Source organism: Mytilus galloprovincialis, chromosome 6, assembly GCF_965363235.1.
Source record: "Mytilus galloprovincialis chromosome 6, xbMytGall1.hap1.1, whole genome shotgun sequence".
NCBI classification, from domain to species: Eukaryota; Metazoa; Mollusca; class Bivalvia; order Mytilida; family Mytilidae; genus Mytilus; species Mytilus galloprovincialis.
In genome coordinates, this window is record NC_134843.1 from 49,800,796 (window position 1) to 49,823,684 (window position 22,889).

The 22,889-nt window shown below is 31.8% G+C and overlaps 1 protein-coding gene across 2 annotated transcripts; it reads left to right on the forward strand.

Moving 5' to 3' along the window:
• Nucleotides 1-5,071: 5,071 nt before the first annotated feature.
• On the forward strand, nt 5,072-22,843 carry LOC143079795 (uncharacterized). Of its 2 annotated transcripts, XR_012979484.1 has the most exons (8): nt 5,072-5,271; nt 5,770-6,081; nt 6,397-6,515; nt 6,939-7,116; nt 11,769-11,876; nt 14,422-14,645; nt 19,590-19,714; nt 22,531-22,843. XR_012979484.1 is itself a non-coding variant. In XM_076255386.1 (6 exons), exons 1-6 carry the CDS (start codon nt 5,247-5,249, stop codon nt 14,484-14,486), a joined length of 807 nt encoding a protein of 268 aa, XP_076111501.1. In that variant the 5' UTR covers nt 5,072-5,246; the 3' UTR covers nt 14,487-14,746. The 2 variants fall into 2 exon arrangements, 1 of the variants encoding a protein (XP_076111501.1); XM_076255386.1 differs by lacking the exons at nt 19,590-19,714; nt 22,531-22,843 and having other exon boundaries at nt 14,422-14,746.
• Nucleotides 22,844-22,889: the final 46 nt, after the last annotated feature.

Consider the following 22,889-nt stretch of genomic DNA (forward strand, 5'->3'; position numbering starts at 1 on the left):
AGTCTCTGTTAAATAGCCGACAGTATTTGATGTATGTTTGCACAGTTTTTGGTTGCTGAATCCTCATCATTGACACATGTTTGTACAATTCAGGAATATTGATGTTGTTTTTTATTCGTCCCGTTGGTCGAATAAGGCTATCGTTTGATTTATTCAAATTTCCCTTTTTGAATTAAGTGGTTTTTGAATATACCACCTTTCGTTGATATGAAGCTTTGTGATATGTCCTCTGAACTTGTCCTTATATTAATTTGTCCAGGTCAGACTTATGTCCCTTTATGTCGTAGGATTACACGTATGATATTAAACGGACAACTTATTTAGATATTTTATGTTTAAAGACTTCGATAGTTCACAGAAAGACTGCTAATGGTATTGAAGTTATTATTCCGAAATGTTTTAGTATTTTAGTTTGCATGGGCAAAAATATGTTGTTTTATAAATCAACATTGACATTGATGTATGCTTTAGAAATAACTTAACATGACATGTCTGTTATGAATGATATATGACCTTAATATTTGGCTTCCAAAGGTTTAAACCACTCACCTACAGTACCACGTCAGACCCACAATATACTCTTCACTCACTGGTATAGAAAAGTTACTCTTGATCATAATGAATCAATGTGCGGGGTTTGTTTATTAAGATTGGTTATACAAAAATAATTTTGAACAAATATTCTCGTGAGAATTGTATTACAATAAGACCTTTTTTAAAAAGTTTCATTTTCATTTAATAGGCAGTATCATTCTCAAACACAAACCATGAATGTATTTCTGGTTGAACACTTTCTTATTCGTATTTGACATGTTCTAATAAGTTCCCATTCAAAGCCCATGATCCCGATAAATCATACACTTATATACGATGTTGTTTATACAAAAAAACGATCGATCAGTTTGCGGTAGTGACTGTAAAAGTGCTAGCTAGCTAGCTTTGTGGTATTGACCTCAAAACTTGTTTGACAATGAATGCTGAGAAAAAACCAATAGGAAAGGAAAATTCAAAACATTATCAAATGGAAAAATCAAAGCCCAAACCGTCAAACTAATGAATAGCAGCTGTCATATTCCTGAATTGGTACAGGCATTTCCATATGTAGAAGAGGTTGGATTAAACCTGGTATTAAACTAGCTAAATCTCTCACTTGTATGACAGTCACGTAAGACTGCATTGTATTGACAACAATGTGTGATCAAAACAATGAGATATCTTAGGTAAAAATGTCAAAAATTAGTATACAACAGTCTTCAGAGCAATCAGCAGAATTATTCTCAAGAAATTTAGTCTAATAGATAAGTTCTTGATAGTTTAACTACTTGTGACATATTCATTAACCAATGCTTGATGTAATTACAGATGTAGATTGCTTATCAATTAACAGTGTAACTGGAAACGCAACATATGCCATAATTTTCAATAAAATAGTTTACCATTTTTGGATTAGGACCTAATTTAATAATATATTGGTCACATAATTCTACAAGCAATTCTGTAATATTTGTACATCCTGGCTTTAAATTATTGTGATTTGAAAGAACCTGATTCATGTCATTTCAACTGACCTGCGTTGATAAATGTATGATATGATATGATTTTGATTTTTCGGTATTTAGTGTTTTTACGCCATTTAAGCACAGCTTTTTGGCTATTTCGAGGCGGCCAGTTTTTATTGGTGGAGGAAGGCGGAGTGCCCGAAAAAAACCCACCGATCTTCGATAGGAAAACTGACGATCCTAGTCAATTAAGATTGGAGTCGAGTGTACCCACGAGCGGGGTTCGAAAGAACAACCTCAGTGTTGACTGACTAGTGATTACAGTAGTTACTACTTAGACCATTCGACTACTGACTACTATCGGACTACTAACACAAGATTCCTGGTTCGATTCCCTGTCGGGATGAAAATTTCAGGGGCTGAATTTTGGGCTCTCCCATGCCACCATTTGCGAGTATGGTCTTGAGGAAACGATGATAGTCCATCGGAAGGGGACGATAAATGGCTGACTCGTGTTAAGAGACAGCCATATCTCTTGCACGTTAAAGATCCCCTTGTAGATTTCGAAAAAGAGCAAGGTAATGCCGCTACAAGGCAGCACTCGCACCCGCAAAGTGGAAAGGGATTAATATAAGTTGCAAAACTTGTTTCCCAATCCACTATAAACAAATATGTTTAAACTAAACTAAACTACCGAGGCCCCGTTTAGGATGTGATGCACTTTTGTGTTCTTTCCCGCATTGAGGCCTTAATTTTCGGACAATTGATATAGATTTCCAGAAAAAATGTGTAAATGGCAAATCATTTAAAGGGAGAATATTATTTACACAGTTGATGCAGAAACTGAATAACATGTATTACGTGTGAGGTTATGGTTTGTAGGAATCATTGCATAAGTTCTGTTTTATAGTTATAGTGAAATTAAAAAGTCAGGGAACAAAATAATTGCTTACCTTTAAATTCCAATTAATCGAACCAGTTTCTTTTTTCTCTAAAACAGTTTTTTTTTAGTCAGTCGTTTCGATTAAAACATATCACAAACCATGTTTCGTAAAATATCAAGATTTTTTTTCTGTAACTGGGATGCCACATCTGATTATCTACTCGGTTTATCATATTGGTAGATTAGAACTGATCTCAATTAAACAAATAAGTACAAACCAAAACATGATAATAAATATTCAAACGTTCAAAGATGAATCATTTGTCTCTTTAAACCTTCAGTAAACAACGATAAATCAAATTAAAGTCATAAGAAACCTCAAATAAAAAAAAAAATATGCATATGTTTTTTTATAACTAAATGGATAGTTTTCATTATACAACTTATGTACATATACTTTTTTCTGAGGAAAGTTCTTTAATTTGTCCACATTTAGAAGAAGTTTACTTATTTTTAATTGCTTGCTTCCAGGAAGCAATTCGCCGACATATTTTCCGTATGCATAGTGACCTGAGCGTAACCCTCATTGTAAAAATCCGGTGATCGCAATACGCATGAATCTATCATTAAAATAAACAGTTATCTGATTGTACATGTTAAAAATGTGCTCAATACCCATGCTTTTTGTTAATTGTTTACTATAAAGTGACAATCGGTAAACTTCGGCTTCAAACACGGCATTTAATGAGCAGCCATATTTGTTAAATCATAACAGACAAAGAGAAAAAAAAATGACGATTATACGATATATTTCCGTAAAAAATAATAAAATCGTGCACAGAAGACTAAGTTTATGATATATATATGCATTGGTTCAAGAATTGGATAAACATTATTTTTCACCACTCACTGGTTTCATATGACTTTAAGTAAATAGACCTATTGCTTTTAGCATTCTTTCCAAAATGTCCAAAGGTTGATATTGGTATTAAAACATCAACCATTTATCTTGGATCAGGAACAAAAAATTAATATAAACACTGAAAGTATGTTTTTGTTATAGTAATCAGGGTGACTTTACACTGACACACCAAGTCCGTATTTTACATCCCATCTCTTCTAGTCTATATGAAAAAACCCATTGACGTTCCATAACATCTAAGTTAAAAATGCCATACATTAATTATAAAATACTGTAAATAGATTACTAGATAGATTATAACCTTTATGAGCACCTTATGCAAGAAACCAAATGACATACAAACGAGAAAAAAAGGTCGCCGTAAGGATTTCAACAATGAAATAAGGCCTCTAATTGACAAATTTAAAACAATTTAAACGAGTCAACTTACAGCCCTATGTATGTACAAAACAATGAGCGAAAAATAAATATATAACACAGCAATAGACGACAACCACTGAATTACAAGTTCTTGTCTTGAACACGCGCATAAAGAATGTGTCAGGATTAAACATGCTAGCTGCCACCCAACCCTCCTTTTAACCTGGATCTTGAGAAAACATTTTTTTTTGAAACTTTATGACAATTAATTAATTACTTTATTATTTCAGGAAAAGTGGTCCAATAACGAAAAACATGATTTTTATGATGGTAATTTATTCCATTCTCGGCATGGCTTATGCTGGAGGTTAGTTTGTGTAGTTTACCAAATATTTACATGCACATACAATTCAGATTATACGCATAGAAGCGGGTGTCAGAGCGAAAATCGGGATAGAGGGACAGTAAACAAACATTTTACCGCTTGGAATAAGGGGGTGAAAGTTTAGGTAGAGGGGAGCAGTGAGAGTAAGGGGAGGTTGAAGTTGTGGGATAGGAAAGGTATGAAAATAGGAATCAGGGTGCTTCTGTCCCTTCCTCTCTTATTATCAAATAACTCTAGTTTTATATTTTTCTAACCAAAAATTAAGAGTTAAAGAAATCATTTGTATAACTCTTTCATGCACTTGTATTTATTTCAGAATAACGTTTAAAATAGATGTATCCATCGCTTTTGTAGTTAATGAAGACAAAATCACATGCCTGAAAATTATATGATGGTGTATTTTCCATATTGTTTTACATGTTTCTATAACGGCAAAACCACTATTAAAAACTTTAATCTACACATCAAAACTCGTTTAATCAAAGTAAGGATAAATGTATAATTATACATTATTGTACTGATATGGTCATTTTTATTAACTGTTTGCAAAAGTATAAATTTTTCGAAACATTAAGGATTTTCTTATCCCAGGTATCGATTACGTTAGTTATATTTGGCACTACTTTTTGGAATTTTGTGTCCTCAATGCTCTTCAACGTAATACAATTTTGGCTTTCTAACTGTTTTGATCTGAGCGTCACTGATGAGTCTTATGTAGACGAAACGAGAATCTGGAGTATTAAACTATAAGCCTGCTAACTTTGAATACTACTTACGAACAACTTCTTTTGAAGCGGTTTTTATTAGTTTCATTTATTGTATCAATTTTTAAAATTTTGATAGGCATTATAAATATTTACATCTGAAAGATATTGTGTAAAAAGTAACAATATTTTATATGAATATATTTTTTAAAATCTTTTTGAACACATTTGTTCCGAGTTCAAATTTACCTTGTACAATCAAATGGGTACATGAGAATTTAATCAACTTCATTATTTGCGTATTTGTTGTTTATACCTAGGAAACATGGAGTTTGTAAAAGTGGTTCCTGTTGAGTTAATTCACATTGGAACTATCAACTGACACAAGGAAGACAGCTTTTCTATTTTGAAGACCGTTTATAAACCTCGTAGATGTTTTTGAGAAGTTTGCAATGTTGGATTAAAATCTCAGGACCCACATCCACTCCTATTTATGATATTGGAACCCTTGTGCATGTGTAAGTTTAACAAAAGCACAGTCCGTTTTGACATGAAGATTTGTTTCTTGAATATCCTTTATCAGGATTTCATAAAAAATAAAATATACAACAAATAAATCTAAAGCTTTGAGATATTCAAAATCATAAGGCCTGCTAGAAAGTGTTCAAGAAACCTTTGACTGATGGAGTTGCAATTTACGAAGTTTATATCGCAAATTGATTAAATGATACAATGCAAGGCGCATCAATTCTCGCATGCATATGGTCTTGTAAAACTGATGTAGATTAATCTATTGATATTAAATAAGCTCAAACGAAAAGTAGAAAAATCGAAAAGATTCATGTGAATCTTAAAAGTAGATATATTGCTTATTTAAATTATTGAGACACTAGTCGCCAATCAAAAATGAAGTAAAAAGTAGAGAAACAGAAACTTGTCATTGAGAATAGGTTGAAGTTTTGTTTTGATATGTATTCTTTATGGAAATATTCATAATGTTTGTTGGTTTATTTTAGTTTCTCTAACACTGGAAACACAAACAATAAAGATGGGAGAGTCTATCATCCTTATATGTACCGTCCATGGAATAGCAAAGATAAACCCAGATGTAACAAGACAATTTGCAAAAGGAAGCAATGGAGATCTCCTTTGCTACAACGGACATATAACTCAAACAAGTAAATATGAAGAAATTTTGTCCGATGGAAATAAATTCGGTTTGATGATTAATAATGTGACAGAGTCAGATGTGAATAGTATATATCAGTGTCGATATAGATTTTCCACTGTAAAACAGATGATAGGAATCAACGAAATGAATTTTGAATGTAAGTACTATTTACTAAAAATGACAGGATTCGTTAAAATGTTTATCGAGTTTGATAAAAAGTTTGTAACATAAATACCAACGAAAGAAACACAACCCTAGCACGAAAATTGTTTTCTGAACCGTTATCAATATTACTCGTATTGATGAAACTTAAGAGAACGAAGTTGTTTAAAGTAACAAAAACGGCATTTTGTTTAAAAAGACTTAACAATTAATATTTTAAACGGCAAACAACAAAAACGAATTCATTGGCTTTGTATCCAGTGATCATCTTGTTATTTCCAATTATCTATAATGTTGGTTTATATTACAGATGGACCAACTGAAAATACAACGTTTATTGAATTCAACAATTATGACAATACAAGTTTTGAAATTCAGATAAACTTTACAAAGATTTTTCCTGTACCTATGTGTTCCGCCCAAATGCAGGTAGGTCCAGTAAATAAGAAATAATACGCCCTATTTATTCTTTTTTCAATAGTTAGTTTGCATGTTGATCTTTATTTTAACATATTTCAACATATACAGTATCTTTCAGCTGGTTCTTTTTACCGTCACAATTGTACGTCACAAAGCTAGTATCTTCACGTCACATTGTTCAATTACGTGTTTCCCTCAATGTCACCAGGTTAACCGGTCAATTCATTAAATCGGAATTGGAAACTTCTTTTTCCGGGAAACATGAAAATATGTTGATACAAATGATTTACCATACTCCTAAGGGTGCAAAAATAGTAACTGTATAAGAAGTCTTTATGCGTGTGTGTTGTTATTTTTCCCCACTGACGTACCTCTAAATTTTGTTTTATTCCTAACAAGTAAATATTTTCTTTGTTTTTTAAACTTTTACAGAACACTGAATTGCAGTTTAAAAATACAAGCATCATGGAAGAAAGAATTTTCTACAAAGTATCGTTTATTTTAGTATATGTTGATGGTGAACAATGTGGTACCGATTTGGAAATAATTTGTAAAGTTGGAAGATCAAGCCACCCTATCAAAACGTTTAAACCATTCCAGGAATGCAAATGTAAGTACACTAAACGTAACAAGAGGAAGTAGAGAAGAATAAACCATATCAATTTCATCCAAATTGCTTTGGATACTTTTTTAATACTTTAAAGACGAATAGATAAATAAACTATTGATAAAATCCCTGTCAGGTTTTGTCGTACATCACATGACTCCAGTGTAAACATCTTAAGATCTGATATATTATAGATAAATAAAATACAGTTCAAAAAGAGTCAGATCTTCATTTTGTAGCTTACAGATATAAAATTTGCAAATAAATGAAGATGCACCATATAATTATCTGATATAGTTTAAGATCATTCCTCGTGAAAATTCAAACAAACATTCATCTGCTTCCATTTAACTTACACTAATTATATTAAGAATGATTTAGTCCATTTTCAGTTATTTTACAGTATATTGGCATTTTACTTTATTATGTGTATAGCATGTTTTGCAATATTTAGTTATTTGATATACATGATTGGGGATTGGGTTTTAAGTAGACACATACTTAGTATTTGTCACACCCAGAATATATCCTGATACTCTTGGCATTGACAATAACTGTTATTGCATATATATGTACGCATATTATATAAAGTCACTTGACATTTCTGTTGGAGTCTGAAAGTGCAAATTTTTATTTGTTTACTCAGAAAACAAAGTATCTCATTTTTTTAATCATATCAATAAGCCTTCACCAAATGAAGGACTGGTTGTTTCATCTAATAATCAGAGATGAATTTTATTTTCCTTTAATTAATATATTTTATTTATCTCGAACTACCGACATGTCAACTCAACGTGGATGAGTATCCATGTCATATGCCAAGCTCCTGGCAAGTTCTGAATTTAAGACAGACACAGCTACGTATTAAAAATAAACCCCTTTTTCTGTAATTAAACAACACGTAATAATATAATTGACAGATTTGCCATCACTGTCAGACCAAAGGTCAAAATATAGATAGAATGAAAACTCCAAAGAAACAATTATTTTATTATGCAATCTGACATTTTTTTTTCCAGGAAAAGATTTTATTATTTTTTACTCGGTTTCCCTGATTTATTTTTTTTATTTATTATTTTTTCCCAATATTCATAACCTTGTTATATTGCTACTCTACATATAGACTTTGCATAGGAAGATGTGATATGAGTGCCTAAGACGACTCTCCATCCAAACCACAATGTGTAAAAAGTAAACAGTTATCAGGTCAAAGTACTTCATTCAATATTGGGCTTTGGCTCACACTGAACACCAAGCTATAAAGAACCCCACAGTGACTAGTATACGAAAATTCATACAGGAAAACTAACGGTCTAATGTAAAAACTGGAAATTTCTAAAGCCATATCCCTAATTTCTAAATGATTTTTCAAAAAAAAAATAATTAAATAGTGTTTAACAAAAGCAAACAACTTTTCTGTTATACTTTCTATCACTGTTAGGTCCGGAATGTTGACAGGTGCCCTCATTTGAATGATTAATAATTAAAATTTCCATGTTATTTTAATATTTACACATTTTTACTTTCACAAACGGATACATTATTAATGTTGCAAAACTCTTATCCTACCTCCATGACAATAATGTTGTTGTCCCCGCAGATAAAGCCCCAAACAACATCGTTTTTGTGTGTAAAACTCATTACATTAACTGTTGATAAACGAATTGGGTATTGACAATTCATTCGGAAACTCAACATATACCCTCACGACACTTACCAAAGAGGAAGTCCTGGACAATCATAGGTCTGTTCTATGTTCCTTTGGAATTTCAACCAAAGATGAAGAACTGGATCTTCCATCATTGTATTGGATACCTAACCTACATAAGTGTCCTTACAAACAACGGTATATTGGTCTTCCAAGTGCTGCACGAAACCTCTTTTTAAATTATTAATATCTATTTTATCAGCATTTAAAGACGGGCTTAAAAGTTATTGTGAAACTGCCTAGAGGTGGCGTGAATCAGATGTGGATACATTAAAATTCCAAAGATCTTTTAGAGTGCATACAATCTAACTCTCTTTCATCTTGTAATAGTATTAAAACTTTTGACTCTTCTACTCTTTACACAAGTATTCCAAATTCCAAACTAAAAGACAAATTAAAAGAGTTGATATTGCTTTGCTTCATAAAAAGAATGGTTAACGTAGATACAAGTGTCTATTCTTAGAGAGGTATACATCCTACTTTGTAAAGGATCACTCTGATTCAAACAAAAAATTCTCTGAAACTGACATTATCAAGATGCTTGATTTCTTGATTGACAACATATTTATTACGTTCGGAGGACGTGTTTTTCAACAGACTGTCGGCATTCCAGTAGGAACAAATTTTGCCCCTCTACTTGTCGACTTGTTTCTTTATTATTATGAGGCTGACTTCATGCAGGAACTTCTTAGGAAGAAAAATTAGAAGGTAGCGATATCCTTTAACTCTACTTTCCGCTATATAGATAATGTTCTTTCAATAAATAATTCATAATTTGGTGACTAAGTGGTACGCATCTATCCCATCGAACTAGAGATAAAGGATACTACAGATACAGTTAAGTCGGCCTCATATCTTGACATATCTTACATCTAGAAATTGACAATGAGGGTCGGTTGAAAACAAAACTTTACAACAAAAGAGATGATTTCAGCTTTCCAATTGTGAATTTTCCATTTCTAAGTAGTAACATTCCAGCAGCACCTGCATACGGGGTATATATCTTCCAATTGATACGATATTCCCGGTGCTCACAAGGAAGCTATTAAACCAAGAGTTCCAAATGATAAAGTTGAAATCATCCCTTCGTAAGTGCAATAACAATCAAAAGCGGATTTTTTACGGACGCCATCACGAGTTGGTTGACCGTTATGGAATAACCGTTTCACAAATGATATCGGATCTGTTCCTAACGTTGTAACTACAAAACCCTTCCCTTTCATGAATGTGACCTATCGAATTAGACTATTAACCGGATTTGTTATCACATAAGCAACACGACGGGTGCCACATGTGGAGCAATATCTGCTTACCCTTCCGGAGCACCTGGAACACCCCTATATTTGGTGGGGTTCGTGTTGCTTATTCTTTTGTTTTCTACGTTGTGCCATGTGTACTATTTGTCTGTATGTCTGTTTGTCTTTTTCATTTTTAGCCATGGCGTTGTCAGTTTATTTTCGATTCATGAGTTTGACTGTCCCTTTGGTATCTTTTGTCCCTCTTTTATTAGATATTGCCACAGAAACATTATTTCCCTTACTAAACATGAGGGTTATTGCTTATTTTCCTAGTTTCCGATAAACAGTCCCTTCTTCGACTTTTCATTCGAGTTCTCTCCCTTTTACCGATTGCAAATATTTGACTTGTTGAATTGACACCCATCCGGTTTTCTTGTTGATATTTGGTTACACCAGGAATTTTAGTTTCATAATATCAGGAGGGTTTCCCCCTTAAGAAAACTATTTTACCGTTCCTAGTGTCATTTCAATTTACATTTATTTACTGGAAAGTGTCATAGCCACGGCACGTTTCAGTTTCATCTTTGGCAATCAAATAATCAAGGAAATTTTAAATTTTTATAAGAATAGCGTAGTAAAAATTAAAAGCCGTCGATTTTGTGGCGTCATTGTCGTTGATAAAATATGTTTGGAACTGAAAATAACGTGACCAGAATAATACAATCGACGCCATTATGATGTTTGCTGTCCAACTGTTACATGGTTGTTACATGTATGAAACGAGACAGGTTTATATATTTGTCACATTTTGTGGAATCTAGTATTCAATTAACCGTTCGTTACCCCCCAAAAATAGAAATGATGACATAAATGTTACGTGATGTTTTGGAATTCTATTGAGCACACAACCCTAATAAACAGATATCCTCTTTTGAAATATCACCGAATGTGATGATGATTATTAATACATTATTTTTTTATTGTTCAGACGACCAAAGGTGTTTGTACTTTTTTACAAGGTGGTGTTAAATATTGTTTTTTTTTTTTATTATTTTCATTTTCTTCGTATCTTAATCCATTAAAGAACGGAATACACAATTTTTGTCTGTACTATTTTTTAAAAATCAAACATGTATGAATTAAACTAGTTAAATTTGCATAAAGTTACAAGTAACAGAACTTGAACACATTATTTTAAAATATATTTAAGGCATAGTGTTTAGTTGAAATTGATTGATATATGTTTGTCAGCATACAATTTTACAAAAGAATCTGCAATTTGAGTAGACAGACACTGGTGGTTGAAACATGCAAATTTAAAGGAGCAACGAATAAACAGGACATCTTTAGTTGTCCAATGCTCAAACAGATTTTTTTATTTTCGTCCTTTAATAATCCAAGTCTGTTTTTTTTTACGAATAAACCCTAACCAACTACTATTCCCCTTTGAAGTTAATTGCTTGTATACTTTAATTAGATAATAAATATAGTGAATCATATTGCTGTTGCACTGTTAGATCAAATTACGTTGCTTGCTACTGTTATAAACACAAAAATGTTTGGACACCCAAAAGAATATTATTTTATTAATGGATTTCGTATTTATTTCGTTATATTACATAGGCGGTCTTACTAATTATTAACATGTATGAATTGTCAAGTAAGGTTGGTGATCGCATAACGTTTTATGTACAAATATTTTATTACAGGCACAATTCCCTTACTTATATTGACTATATGTGGAGTTGTACTTATAGGATTTATATTATCGGTAGCATTGCTGATGGTGTATAAAAGACGGCGGAAACAGAAAGCATGTAAGTTTGAAAATGCACTGCAGTCGCCTAAAATGTAAATTAAGATGAAATCTCAACAAAAGTCACACCAGTTAATCTTACTGTGTGATAACTATTTTTTTTTAAAAAGAAAATAAATCAGATACATGGTTCAAATTCAAACCAATGTGTTATCATAGCAGTTATATCAAATGATCTTTGAAATAATTGTTTGTAAAAAAAAATCGAAATGGGTAATGGGTAACTATTCACCAGCGTTAGGTGGGTGTAAGCATTTGTAGGTCACCATGTGGCTTTCGAGTGTGAGAAAAAATAGAATTTATTATAGCTAACCTTAAAAATGTTAAATGTACCCAAAATGAAATGTATAAAAAAGCTGAAACTAGAAAATTAACGGTCAAATTCAAAACATTTTAATTTACGACAAGAAAAAAAAATCCCAACAAATATGACAGACATTAACGAACCACAACGACTTTCGGCAGGAATAAGAAGAATGTATCTATATTCAATATTTTTGAGCGCTTTATCTTCCCTAGGCTTTCGACAGTTGTGTAACAGAAAAACAATATTGACAACCTGTTAAAATTCGTTGCATTGGTTTAACTCAAAAGATTTGAACGAAGCATACAAACAATTAAAAAAACCACGATAAGCATAAAACATCGATACAAGAGCACTCGTAGTTACCGTAAGCTGGGTACAAACTAATTGCAATTGATAAGTTAATCATTTGCTCCTAGATTAATGTATGGAATAGTACACATCTTAAATGCAGACGTAATAAACAGTGTAGAGATATATTTAGTGTATTTTTAGTTAAAAAAAATCGAGTCAATGTTAGGACCGATAAGATTTTTGTTACTTCAGTGTTTATTGAATAATCTTTAATCTGCAAAGAATCAATGATTGTAAATGTTATTGTAAGATTTATTTAAAGAAAGTTCCCATCGATAAATTTCCGTGAAATTTTCAAAATTCAGGATTATCATCTAAAGCAAAAATGTTATTTAGGTAATGAGAAGTGTTTTTGAAATTTTTTCCTTAGATGTTATTTAGACGGATCTTTACCAGGCTTATCCATAAAGTGTGATTCATAACAATACGATAAGTCGTCTTATAATTATACAAAAAGCGCAAAAGGTGCTTTTAGCAATGTCAAATACCTATCGGTGAACTTTATTGCCGAAAGTGGTAGTGGGTAAATTAGGAATATATCTTTTTTTCATTATAAAGCTGGCATTAAATGTGTTACAGCAAATACATCTGCAATCCCCGGTTATTTAAAGAGCCATTTAATCTAATATGAGAATTTATGTTTGAGAAGATTATATGGACGTGTATATATAAAAAAGAAGATGTGGATGATTGCCAATGAGACAACTCTCCCGAAGATACCAAACAATGACACAGAAATTAACAATCATATATAGGTCACCGTTCGGCTTTCAACAATGAGCAAAGCCCATACCGCATAGTAAGCTAGAAAAGGCCTTGAAATGACAATGTAAAACAATTCAAACGAGAAAACTAACGGCCTAATTTATGTATAAAAAAATGAACGAAAAACAAATATGTAACACATAAACAAACGACAACTACTGAATTACGGGCTCCTGACTTGGGACAGGCCCATACATAGAACATGCGGCAGAGTTAAAAATGTTAGCGGGATCCCAGCTCTCCCCTTACCTGGGACAGTGGTATATTCATATACTTCTGTAAACGGAATCGAACAGATCATAAATCACGTAATTTATTCATAGAGTTGTGGACACTTAAAAAATATTACTTCCCTTATTTTCATATTATTTTATAACAAAAAATGATCACAAGTTCTTTATCTAAACCTCTATCTATTTGTAAATTGTTTCCAAAATGTGGTATGCGAATATCCACATCATTCAGATTCATTGATTTCATTGATTGTTTTACAATAGGATGAGGGGAATTTTCTCTGACTTAACTACACTATTTCCAATTATTTTCCGACGGAGTACGATATGTTGGTCTATTTTGTCAGAAAGTATATAACCTCATGTTCCTAAAAGATGTTGAGCTACCCTGTGTTCACATGCCAATAGGGATGATATCTTAATTTTGACATCTCACAATTTCATGTTTAAGATTTATAGTTTTCTATACTGATGTACATTTGATGTAACTGACGTATAAAATGATTTCCCGTTTTATTTATATTCATAATAAATTATAAGCGTCTTTATGTTTTTAACATTGGAAGGTATCTAGTTTAAGACGGTAAACGAACTTGATTATTTCTATATTTTCAATGATAGGATTTGCTTAAATGCTATTAAAAAGCTCAATAAAATGTTGCTAAAGACAAAATAATAGCCCAAACTAATGCAAAGTGTTGAATTTAAGGTATTGTCTCTCCGTAGCTATATATAGTAACCATGGTTATTACAAGGATGATTTAAATATATATTAAAATGATGTAAGCTAAAGAACTAGAATTGTGCACTAAAGAAAGGAAAATTGAAGTTCAAAACAAATGTGACTGATATCTCTTTTTTTAAAAACATAAAAATGTTCTTTATTACAGGTACAAAATCTAAAAACAAATCAGAGACAACAACTGACAATGCAGACGAAGAAGCGTTTTTATGAGCGAAAAATATAATACGGGGGCAATAAAAAAACATTAAATGACGGAAGAACGACAAGACTATGGAACGAAAATTCAGACGAAAAGACAAGAGGAAATTCGACAAAACTCCCCCAAAAACTACACCTTCAAGCCATAAGTGCCACAATTGGGGTATCGTTGTAAGTGACTATCAAGTGATATGTTACGGCTGATAAATATCAATAAATAAGGACCTTTGGCGGATTTGTGGCCCCGGTATTAGTGATATATATTTGGTCATCGATGACATAAGCTTTCCTTATCCACCAATCAGATATTGATGGTGTTCGTATAACGTTCGAAGGTGCTCTACTAGTAAGCAGGCTGTACACGGAAAAAAAAGCGTGTAGAGTCTAAACATAATCCTAAACAAAAAATTGTTGTAAGCATATGTTTAACTCTTAGCATTTTTTAAAATTTAGTTCAAATCTTTAAGATAAGACCACCCAAAGGAGTAGGTCCGGTAAGGGACGATTTTGGCCTCAAATTTCAGGTTCATCTAATGAAATATTTTAGACACTTTTTAAACACTTAAGTGTCTATTTTAATTGATTCAATTCGTTTATGTAAAAGATTTTAACTGATTAAGTAATTAAAAACGCTCTGATTCAAGCTTAAATATGAAAAATCTATCAAATATGCCAAAAATCGTCACTTTTCAGATGGTTTTTGTCAAAAATGAAAGTGGCCGCATCCGTGTTCATCCTAAACCTTTATATATGTTATGTCTTATCAAGAAATACACTTTATATTTCAATATTATGAATGAACACGAATGCGGCCACTTTCATTTAAGACGGAAACCGTCTAGAATTTAACTAAAATGCTAAAATTGTGAAGATTTCAGTAATTTAGCATGACTTAATGATGTTAGTAACCGATATATGTGCATTATATTGTCAAAAACAGCTCATATTTGTGTAGCAAAAGCATTCTACTTTCCTATAAATAGCTAAAGGATTACATTTTCACAATTTTGTAAAACTGCTATATTTTGGGGCCAAAAAGGGGTCTTACTGAACCTACTCCTTTTGCTGCATTAAAATATAGTTCACCCTAAACATGTTAAACCTAACAATTATACGTTTAACATCAATGTGTGCCTCCCCTCAACTTGTTTACCATCCACTGTGTTTATGTCTTACATATGTTGAGCATCCATCGGGTTTTCATGTTAAACATTTTAAGCTTGTAAAACGTCTGTCTCCCTATCATTTTGTCTTCTCTTGTCCGGTAGTAAATATTTGTTGCGTGGTTTGAGCAATTTCTTCAGTCAATGAACCGCTTACAGTAACTTCGAATTTGTATTGTTTTGTCTATTTTATATGCATTCGTTATCTGTATCTTTTCAAATATATATACAAAAACGTACCCCATCACGCAAATCTTTGGTTGCGCAAAAGCAGCTAGCTACATGAAACAGATTGTATAAATCCACAAAGTATCATGTATAAAATATCTTAATTTTACTTGTACAGAAAGTGATGACACACGCGTGTCATTTTCTGTCTGATTAATTCGTAAAATATACTAATCAATTTCATATACTTCATTACAACATCATGATTTTCTTGATAGAGGGTTACTGCTCACAAGGAAGCTATTAAGCCAAGAGTTCCAAATGGTGAAGTTGAAATCATCCCTTCGTAAATTTTACGGACGCCATCACGAGTTGGTTGACCGTTATGGAATAACCGTTTCACAAATGATATCGGATATGTTCCTTACGTCGTAACTACAATCCCCTTCCCTTTCATGAATGTGACCTACCGAATTAGACTATTTACCGGATTTGTAATCACATAAGCAACACGACGGGTGCCACATGTGGAGCAGGATCTGCTTACCCTTCCGGAGCACCTGAGATCACCCCTAGTTTTTGGTGGGGTTCATGTTGTTTATTCTTTAGTTTTCTATGTTGTGTCATGTGTACTATTGTTTTTCTGTTTGTCTTTTTCATTTTTAGCCATGGCGTTGTCAGTTTGTTTTATATTTATGAGTTTGACTGTCCCTTTGGTATCTTTTGTCCCTCTTTCATTACAAATGTGCAAAAATTATAATTTAATATGTGCTTAATTTCAAAATTTATTAAAAAGTAAAATCACAAAAATACTCCGAGGAAAATTCTAAACGGAAAGTTCATATTCAAATTGCAAAATCAACATCTTAAACACATCATGACCATTGTTGTCCATTCGAAAACAATTGTCATAGTCCTGTCTTAGAACAGACATGTTCTTATAAAGAAAATGGTGGATTAAACCTGGTTTTAAAGCTAGATAAAACTCTCACTTGTATGACAATTTCATTAAATTCCATTATATTGACATTGATTTGTGAACAAAAGAAACAAACAAAATTTGTAAAAATGTCAAAAATAAGGGTACATCAGTCAACGTTGTCTTATTATCTTAGCAGCCATAAAACAAAAAAATATGTAAACAAACCTTTACTATGACACAGTAACACAATGACGGGATGTATAAGTGCAGAGCCTAGCTGGCTTATAAAGTTTCGATTTGTAAACTAGGAAGACGTTGATGGGTTCAGAACTTTATCGATACATAAAATGCTTCCCCTTTTCCTAATCTATTGTATTGAACTTTCTGGTGTCTGGAATGTTTAGTGAGGACACTCTCTAGCTGCACTGAATTACCTTCTAATGAACAAAAAAATAAATTAAATTTATCTTTCATTTCCCATTGTCAATTTTGAACCTTTCCTGACATGGTTTGTTGATCGTCTGCTTCCCGGAATTTTAATTTGTCACATGCATGATTATTAGCTCACCCACACACTCTGATTCTTATTATGTGTTGTGCTCTTAACCTGCATATGTTCTAGTACATGTGATGATTAGTATCTTGTGTTATAACACAAAACATGGATAGATGAGTATCACGTTAAACATTGAATTGTTTAGGATAATAACACAATCTTAAACATGTGCTCATGGCGAGTTCTGTCTTAACTCTCTTTTTAAGGTGTATAAGTTGCAATCATGTTTAAAATAAATGACTGATATTATAAGTACTTTAACGAATTCAATTAACAATTCCACGCTATTTCTCGGTTTCTCTGTTTATAACAATACATATCAATACAGGGTATCTTTCAATAAGACAGCAGCCTTCAAAAACATAAAATAAGAAACGAGATCAACAGTATAGCATACGAATTTCACAAATGAACACATGTGTATACCGTATGTCAGTCTTTATGTTATCTCAACTCTTCACAATTGATGAAGAACAGATATAGTTAATGACAAAAAAAACAACTGTCATGTCAATTTTCCTTTCTTTTTTGGTGTTTTATGTCTGTTCCTAATAATTTAAAAATGTACATTTCTTTGTCAAACATTGGTTCCGTAAATCTTTTTAATGATCATATATACATGTATGCTGTAACAGTTAAAGATTGCTTTACACTGGAGAAACATAAATAATAAAATTGAAAAAAAGTTGTTTACTAAATTAATACTATGTGTCAATATGAACCAATTTGCACAAATTTTATATCAATAGTTAATTCAAACAACATTTCGCAAATGAGTTGTGACACATCAAAGCCCCTTTTGGTTAAAACGGATTTCTCTCAAAATAATCAGGTAAACAATATATATACATATAGGGAGAGAGATAAAGAACAAAAATATCTCTAAATAAATGCAAAAGATTTTATTTATTTTGTTTCAACTTTTTTTTTTTTTAATTTTAAGCTTTTATAACATTACCTATATTTTTCCATTGCATTTCCATTTCATTTCGATTTATTTTTTATTGAAAAAAAGCCATTTTAAATAGCATTTTTGTACCTTTAAAATACATTTTCCTTATAATAAAATTTTGTTATTAAACAAAACCCATCCACTTAAACAATATCTTTCAAATTTATTGTGTCGGCTTTATAGGAAAAGATATTTTATTGATGTAGACATTCCTGGAATACACCTACGATATGATGGAGTTACTTGGTGCAAGGATTATTATATCAAAACCATTGTTTTGTGACAACATCAGATCTATCGCTAAATGACATTTTGGATTACCCCCATTGTTTGTTTTCAATTGCGGAAATACTCGTTCAAAACATGACATCACGTCAATTTCTCATTTCCGGAAGTTCTTGAAATGCAATTGTTATTATGCCTTATAAAAACGATAAATAAAAAGCTCTAGAGAACTTGTTTATAATGTATAAAAATTAACAAAATATAAAGCAGAATGGAACTTTTTAATCTTTTCGTGGATATTTCCTCATAGAGAGTTTTTAGTTTTAAACATGGTATATCATCCGAAACTTCGGAGTCTCTAACATGCAGAAAGGTATATCACTGTATTTTTTGTTTACTTTTAATTATCAGTTCATTGCTTCTTTAATATAACACTGCATGTATTGAAAAGAAAATTTACATCACTCGGTTGAATATTTCGAAAAGAAATGGATCACAGATTTTGTATCCTAGTAATGTGAAATCAGTTTATTAGCTTCATTGTATAAGAAGATGTGGTATGAGGGCCAATGAGACCAGTCTACATTCAAGTCATAATTTATAAAATTGAACCATTAAAGGTCAAAGTACAGTCTTAAACACCGAATAGCAAGCTATAAAGGGCTCCAAAAATTACTGATTCAAAAGGGAAAACAAACGGTTGAATCTATATGAAATACGCTAAACGCGAAACACTTATGAAACACATCAACAAACAACAGCTACTGAACATCATATTCCTGACTTGAGACAGGGGCACACAATTGCACCTGGTTTAAATGGTACCAAACCTTCACTCTTATCTGAAAAAATAGTGTAACATCACAACAAAGAAAGATACACTATAAAATGTCAATTGCAATGGCTTTACTCTTTGCAATCAAATTCACTCTTCCCTTTGTTTTGTTTTTGTTTTGTTTTTTGGTATACTGTTTCAAAACAATAACTGATGTCTTTTAGTCTTTTAGTTTTTGATTTGAACATGAGAGAACATTCAATTTCCGCTTAACATTTGAAGAAGAACATATTTTCCGTTGACCGCTATATAAAATAAAAAAAACCCGCTTTTATTTTCTTCTATTCCCTGCAGAGGTTTGTAGTATTTTACGGAAACCAGACAGAATACATACAAATCATACCGTGTTGGTATGATAATGAAACACTGGAGCTGGGTTTTTACATCTTCACTCACTGTAGTTGCAGGATTTCTATTAGGTAAACATATCATTTATTTAGACAATAGTAGTTTAACGTTGTACAAATCCCATAATTCGATTTGGAATTCAAGTTAAAAAATACTTGTTGAAGGAATTGCATGGACTTTAAAAGGATACCGGTGTGTCATCAGGATACGAATCTCCTGCTATGCATGCATCGTAATTTATCAAACGATGCATTTAAAAGTGAATTTCTGTGTATAAAATACCACAAATCATGTAGCATCATAATGTCGAAAACAAAAAGATGCAATGAGACTGTCCAATTTTAAAACGAGATATATCAGTAAAAAAATAAAAATAATTAAAAAAAACCACAAAAAATACAAATCCCTCCCACACAAACCCAACAGACACTTAATATCTAGACAAAACAAAGGGTATTTTGATAAATGATAAATTTAATGATGTGATCTTTATGAATATATGAAGTTAAGGAAATGTGGTATGTGGTATGTTTGCCAAATATAAAAAAAAAATTCCACCAAAGTTTATAAAAAGTGGATGTATGCAAAGATATAACAAAAGATGATGATTGATAATGAGACAACTCTCCATCAGAAATCAAGTGATATCATAGAAGTCAACAGCTGAAGATCAAAGTCTGCTTTAAAGGGCGTAATAATACAAAACAAATCGATTAAGAAAACTAACGGCCTGATTCATGTACAAAAAATTAACGAAAAACAAATATGCTATACAGAAAAAAACCCGACTAAATAACAGAATCCCGACTTAAAACAGGCACATACAGAGGGTTGTAGAGTCAAAATAAATTTCGGGGGCTTCACTGATGCCCTGACCTGGGACAATGATGAAACAGCAAAACATATGAACAAAGTACAAAAATCAATTGAATTTTAGGACTTAATTCATGAAAGCACACTTTCGAGTAAAAAAAACCCACACAGACTGGACACTGTAAGGTATTTATACATCCCCATTACAAAAAAGACAACAAGTACAGACTTGAAAGTACTCGCAGTTACAACAGCTACTTCAAAGCCAATAACAACTAATAAAAAAACCTGTATCTAAGATGTACTTAGGTCAGGTTTTGGAATTTGTGTCAGATATTCGGACTTCGTGGTGTTTTTCCATACGTTACAAGGTAACATATTTTTCCCCATAACACCCATTTATCTTTTCATATAAGACTAAGTAGCTCATAAAAGGTCATTTAACACAATTAAACCAGTTTCTTCATTTCCATTTTTTTTATATTTGAGACCCAAATAATACCGATGAAATATAAAGAAAAAAGTCCAAGTCAGCCTTTTGGCGATATATTTCATAAATAAAATATCTCGAAAAGGAGATTCATGACCTATCAATATATATTTTTAGCTTATTATGATCCTTAACAAATACTGTATAATATAATATCAATTTTAAATTCTTGATTTATTTAATATACCTAAGATCATAAAATGCAATAAAACCCTTATGGTATTGACTTGTTATCTAGGTCTTCTAAAGTTAATCGGTACTTTTGATATTTCAAACAACGCAGTAAGCGAAGTTCTCATTATTTTTTATCTTATGCACTCAATGTCCATATGTCAGTATATTATTATCAAACATATTAGTTTAAGCATGATGTGTTTCTATTTGACCATATTTGTCAAAAAAACCTTTATGTTTAAAAGTACATTTGTAAGATATGTCGTATGAATCAACTGTAAAATTAGGTCAACCAAAATTGTACAATTATAACAGAGAAAGATAGCTCCAATTCGAATTTGTTTATTCGAATACAGTTCATTGTTTTATTTTGAATTCACATAATTTCAGCATACTCCACAGCAACCTTGGAAGGACATTAAGATAGGAAATGCAAGCCCTTGTTATCAGCTGATGATAATGAATTAACAATCATTGGTCTGCATGTCATATTTGTTTAAAAGTTTCATTTCAAATACAAATGTCCATTAATATTGCAAAAAATAAATTGTTGTACTTGGCCTGTTCTTATTTCTCTTCTTGACAAGTGTTTCTAGCTGTTTAACCCTACCCTTAATTCCATACCACATATCAAGCTTTGAAATGTCTTGATATGACAAAATGTTAAATAATCCAAACGAAAGAACTAACAGGCAGATTAATGTACAGTGCAACAAACAAAAAATAAACATGATCAACAGCAACATAGATAACGACAACGACAACGGAAGAGATATATTTTCTGCAGTCGTTTAATCCAAAAACAGTACACACATTTTACGATAATCTTCAAACGGTTTATATGATTGCCTTTGTTGTTTTTGGACAGTTTCGAGTGGTTTAAATTTGATAAAATTATAATTTGTGTTTTTATGTTTTTCAAATGTTGGCTTAATAACTTTAAAACTTCTTAGGTTTTCGGAAGCGGTAAAGATGCTCCTCTGTTCCAATAAAATGTACGCCCTATTTATTCTACATATTGCTTACCATACTTTCAATGGTTTGGTTTAACCAACAAGATAAATGAGGCTTAGAAATTTCAAGTCACAGGAAAATTAGATAAAAAAAACCTCCCGTTCTCAGTTGGTCTCAGAGTATTATGAAAAGTGAAAAGGCATCATCTTATGTGTACCAACAATAACAACAGCTACAATCTCAGAAAATTTTCAGTGATGGGCGCTAATGTTTGTTAAGAAAATTGTGTTATGAGCGCATATATATATTCGTGAATTCGTACCGTTTCGTAATACATTATCAAGCTATTTCTATGATATCGTATGTATCATAAGTAGATAAAAAGAAGGTACAAATTGATTTTCTCTATTGTCCCTCAAACAGATGAATTTAATCTTCCACGAGTTTTACTTGCAGGGGCATTTATCGATACAGATTTGTTTCCAGATGAAGGAAGCTCTGTCATTTTGAATTGTTCCTATACAGGGCTTTGGTCTTGGGTTGGTCCAAATCGATCTTCTACTTCTTCCGAAAAAGGCAAAGATGACACAATGCCTTTTACAGATGGATGTGATTTGAATCCTCAGTTAAATGAAACAAACTTAAACGTTATTCGTTACAATATTACTAACCAATGTTCCTTAGAAATAAATAATTTCTCTAGAATTGACGAAGGTACATACATATGTCAGAGCGTCAAGTTAATAGTTCACATTTTTAACGTTTACATAAAAAGTAAGTATCAATGTTTTATCATTTGTATGAATAGGACAAAT

Excerpts from the sequence above, each read along its gene's own strand:
- LOC143079795 (XM_076255386.1), top strand. The coding sequence starts at position 5,247 with ATGATATTGGAACCCTTGTGCATGT. Across the intron at positions 5,272-5,769 it reads ATTGGAACCCTTGTGCATGT|TTTCTCTAACACTGGAAACA; the intron begins GTAAGTTTAACA and ends GGTTTATTTTAG. Across the intron at positions 6,516-6,938 it reads TGTGTTCCGCCCAAATGCAG|AACACTGAATTGCAGTTTAA; the intron begins GTAGGTCCAGTA and ends AAACTTTTACAG.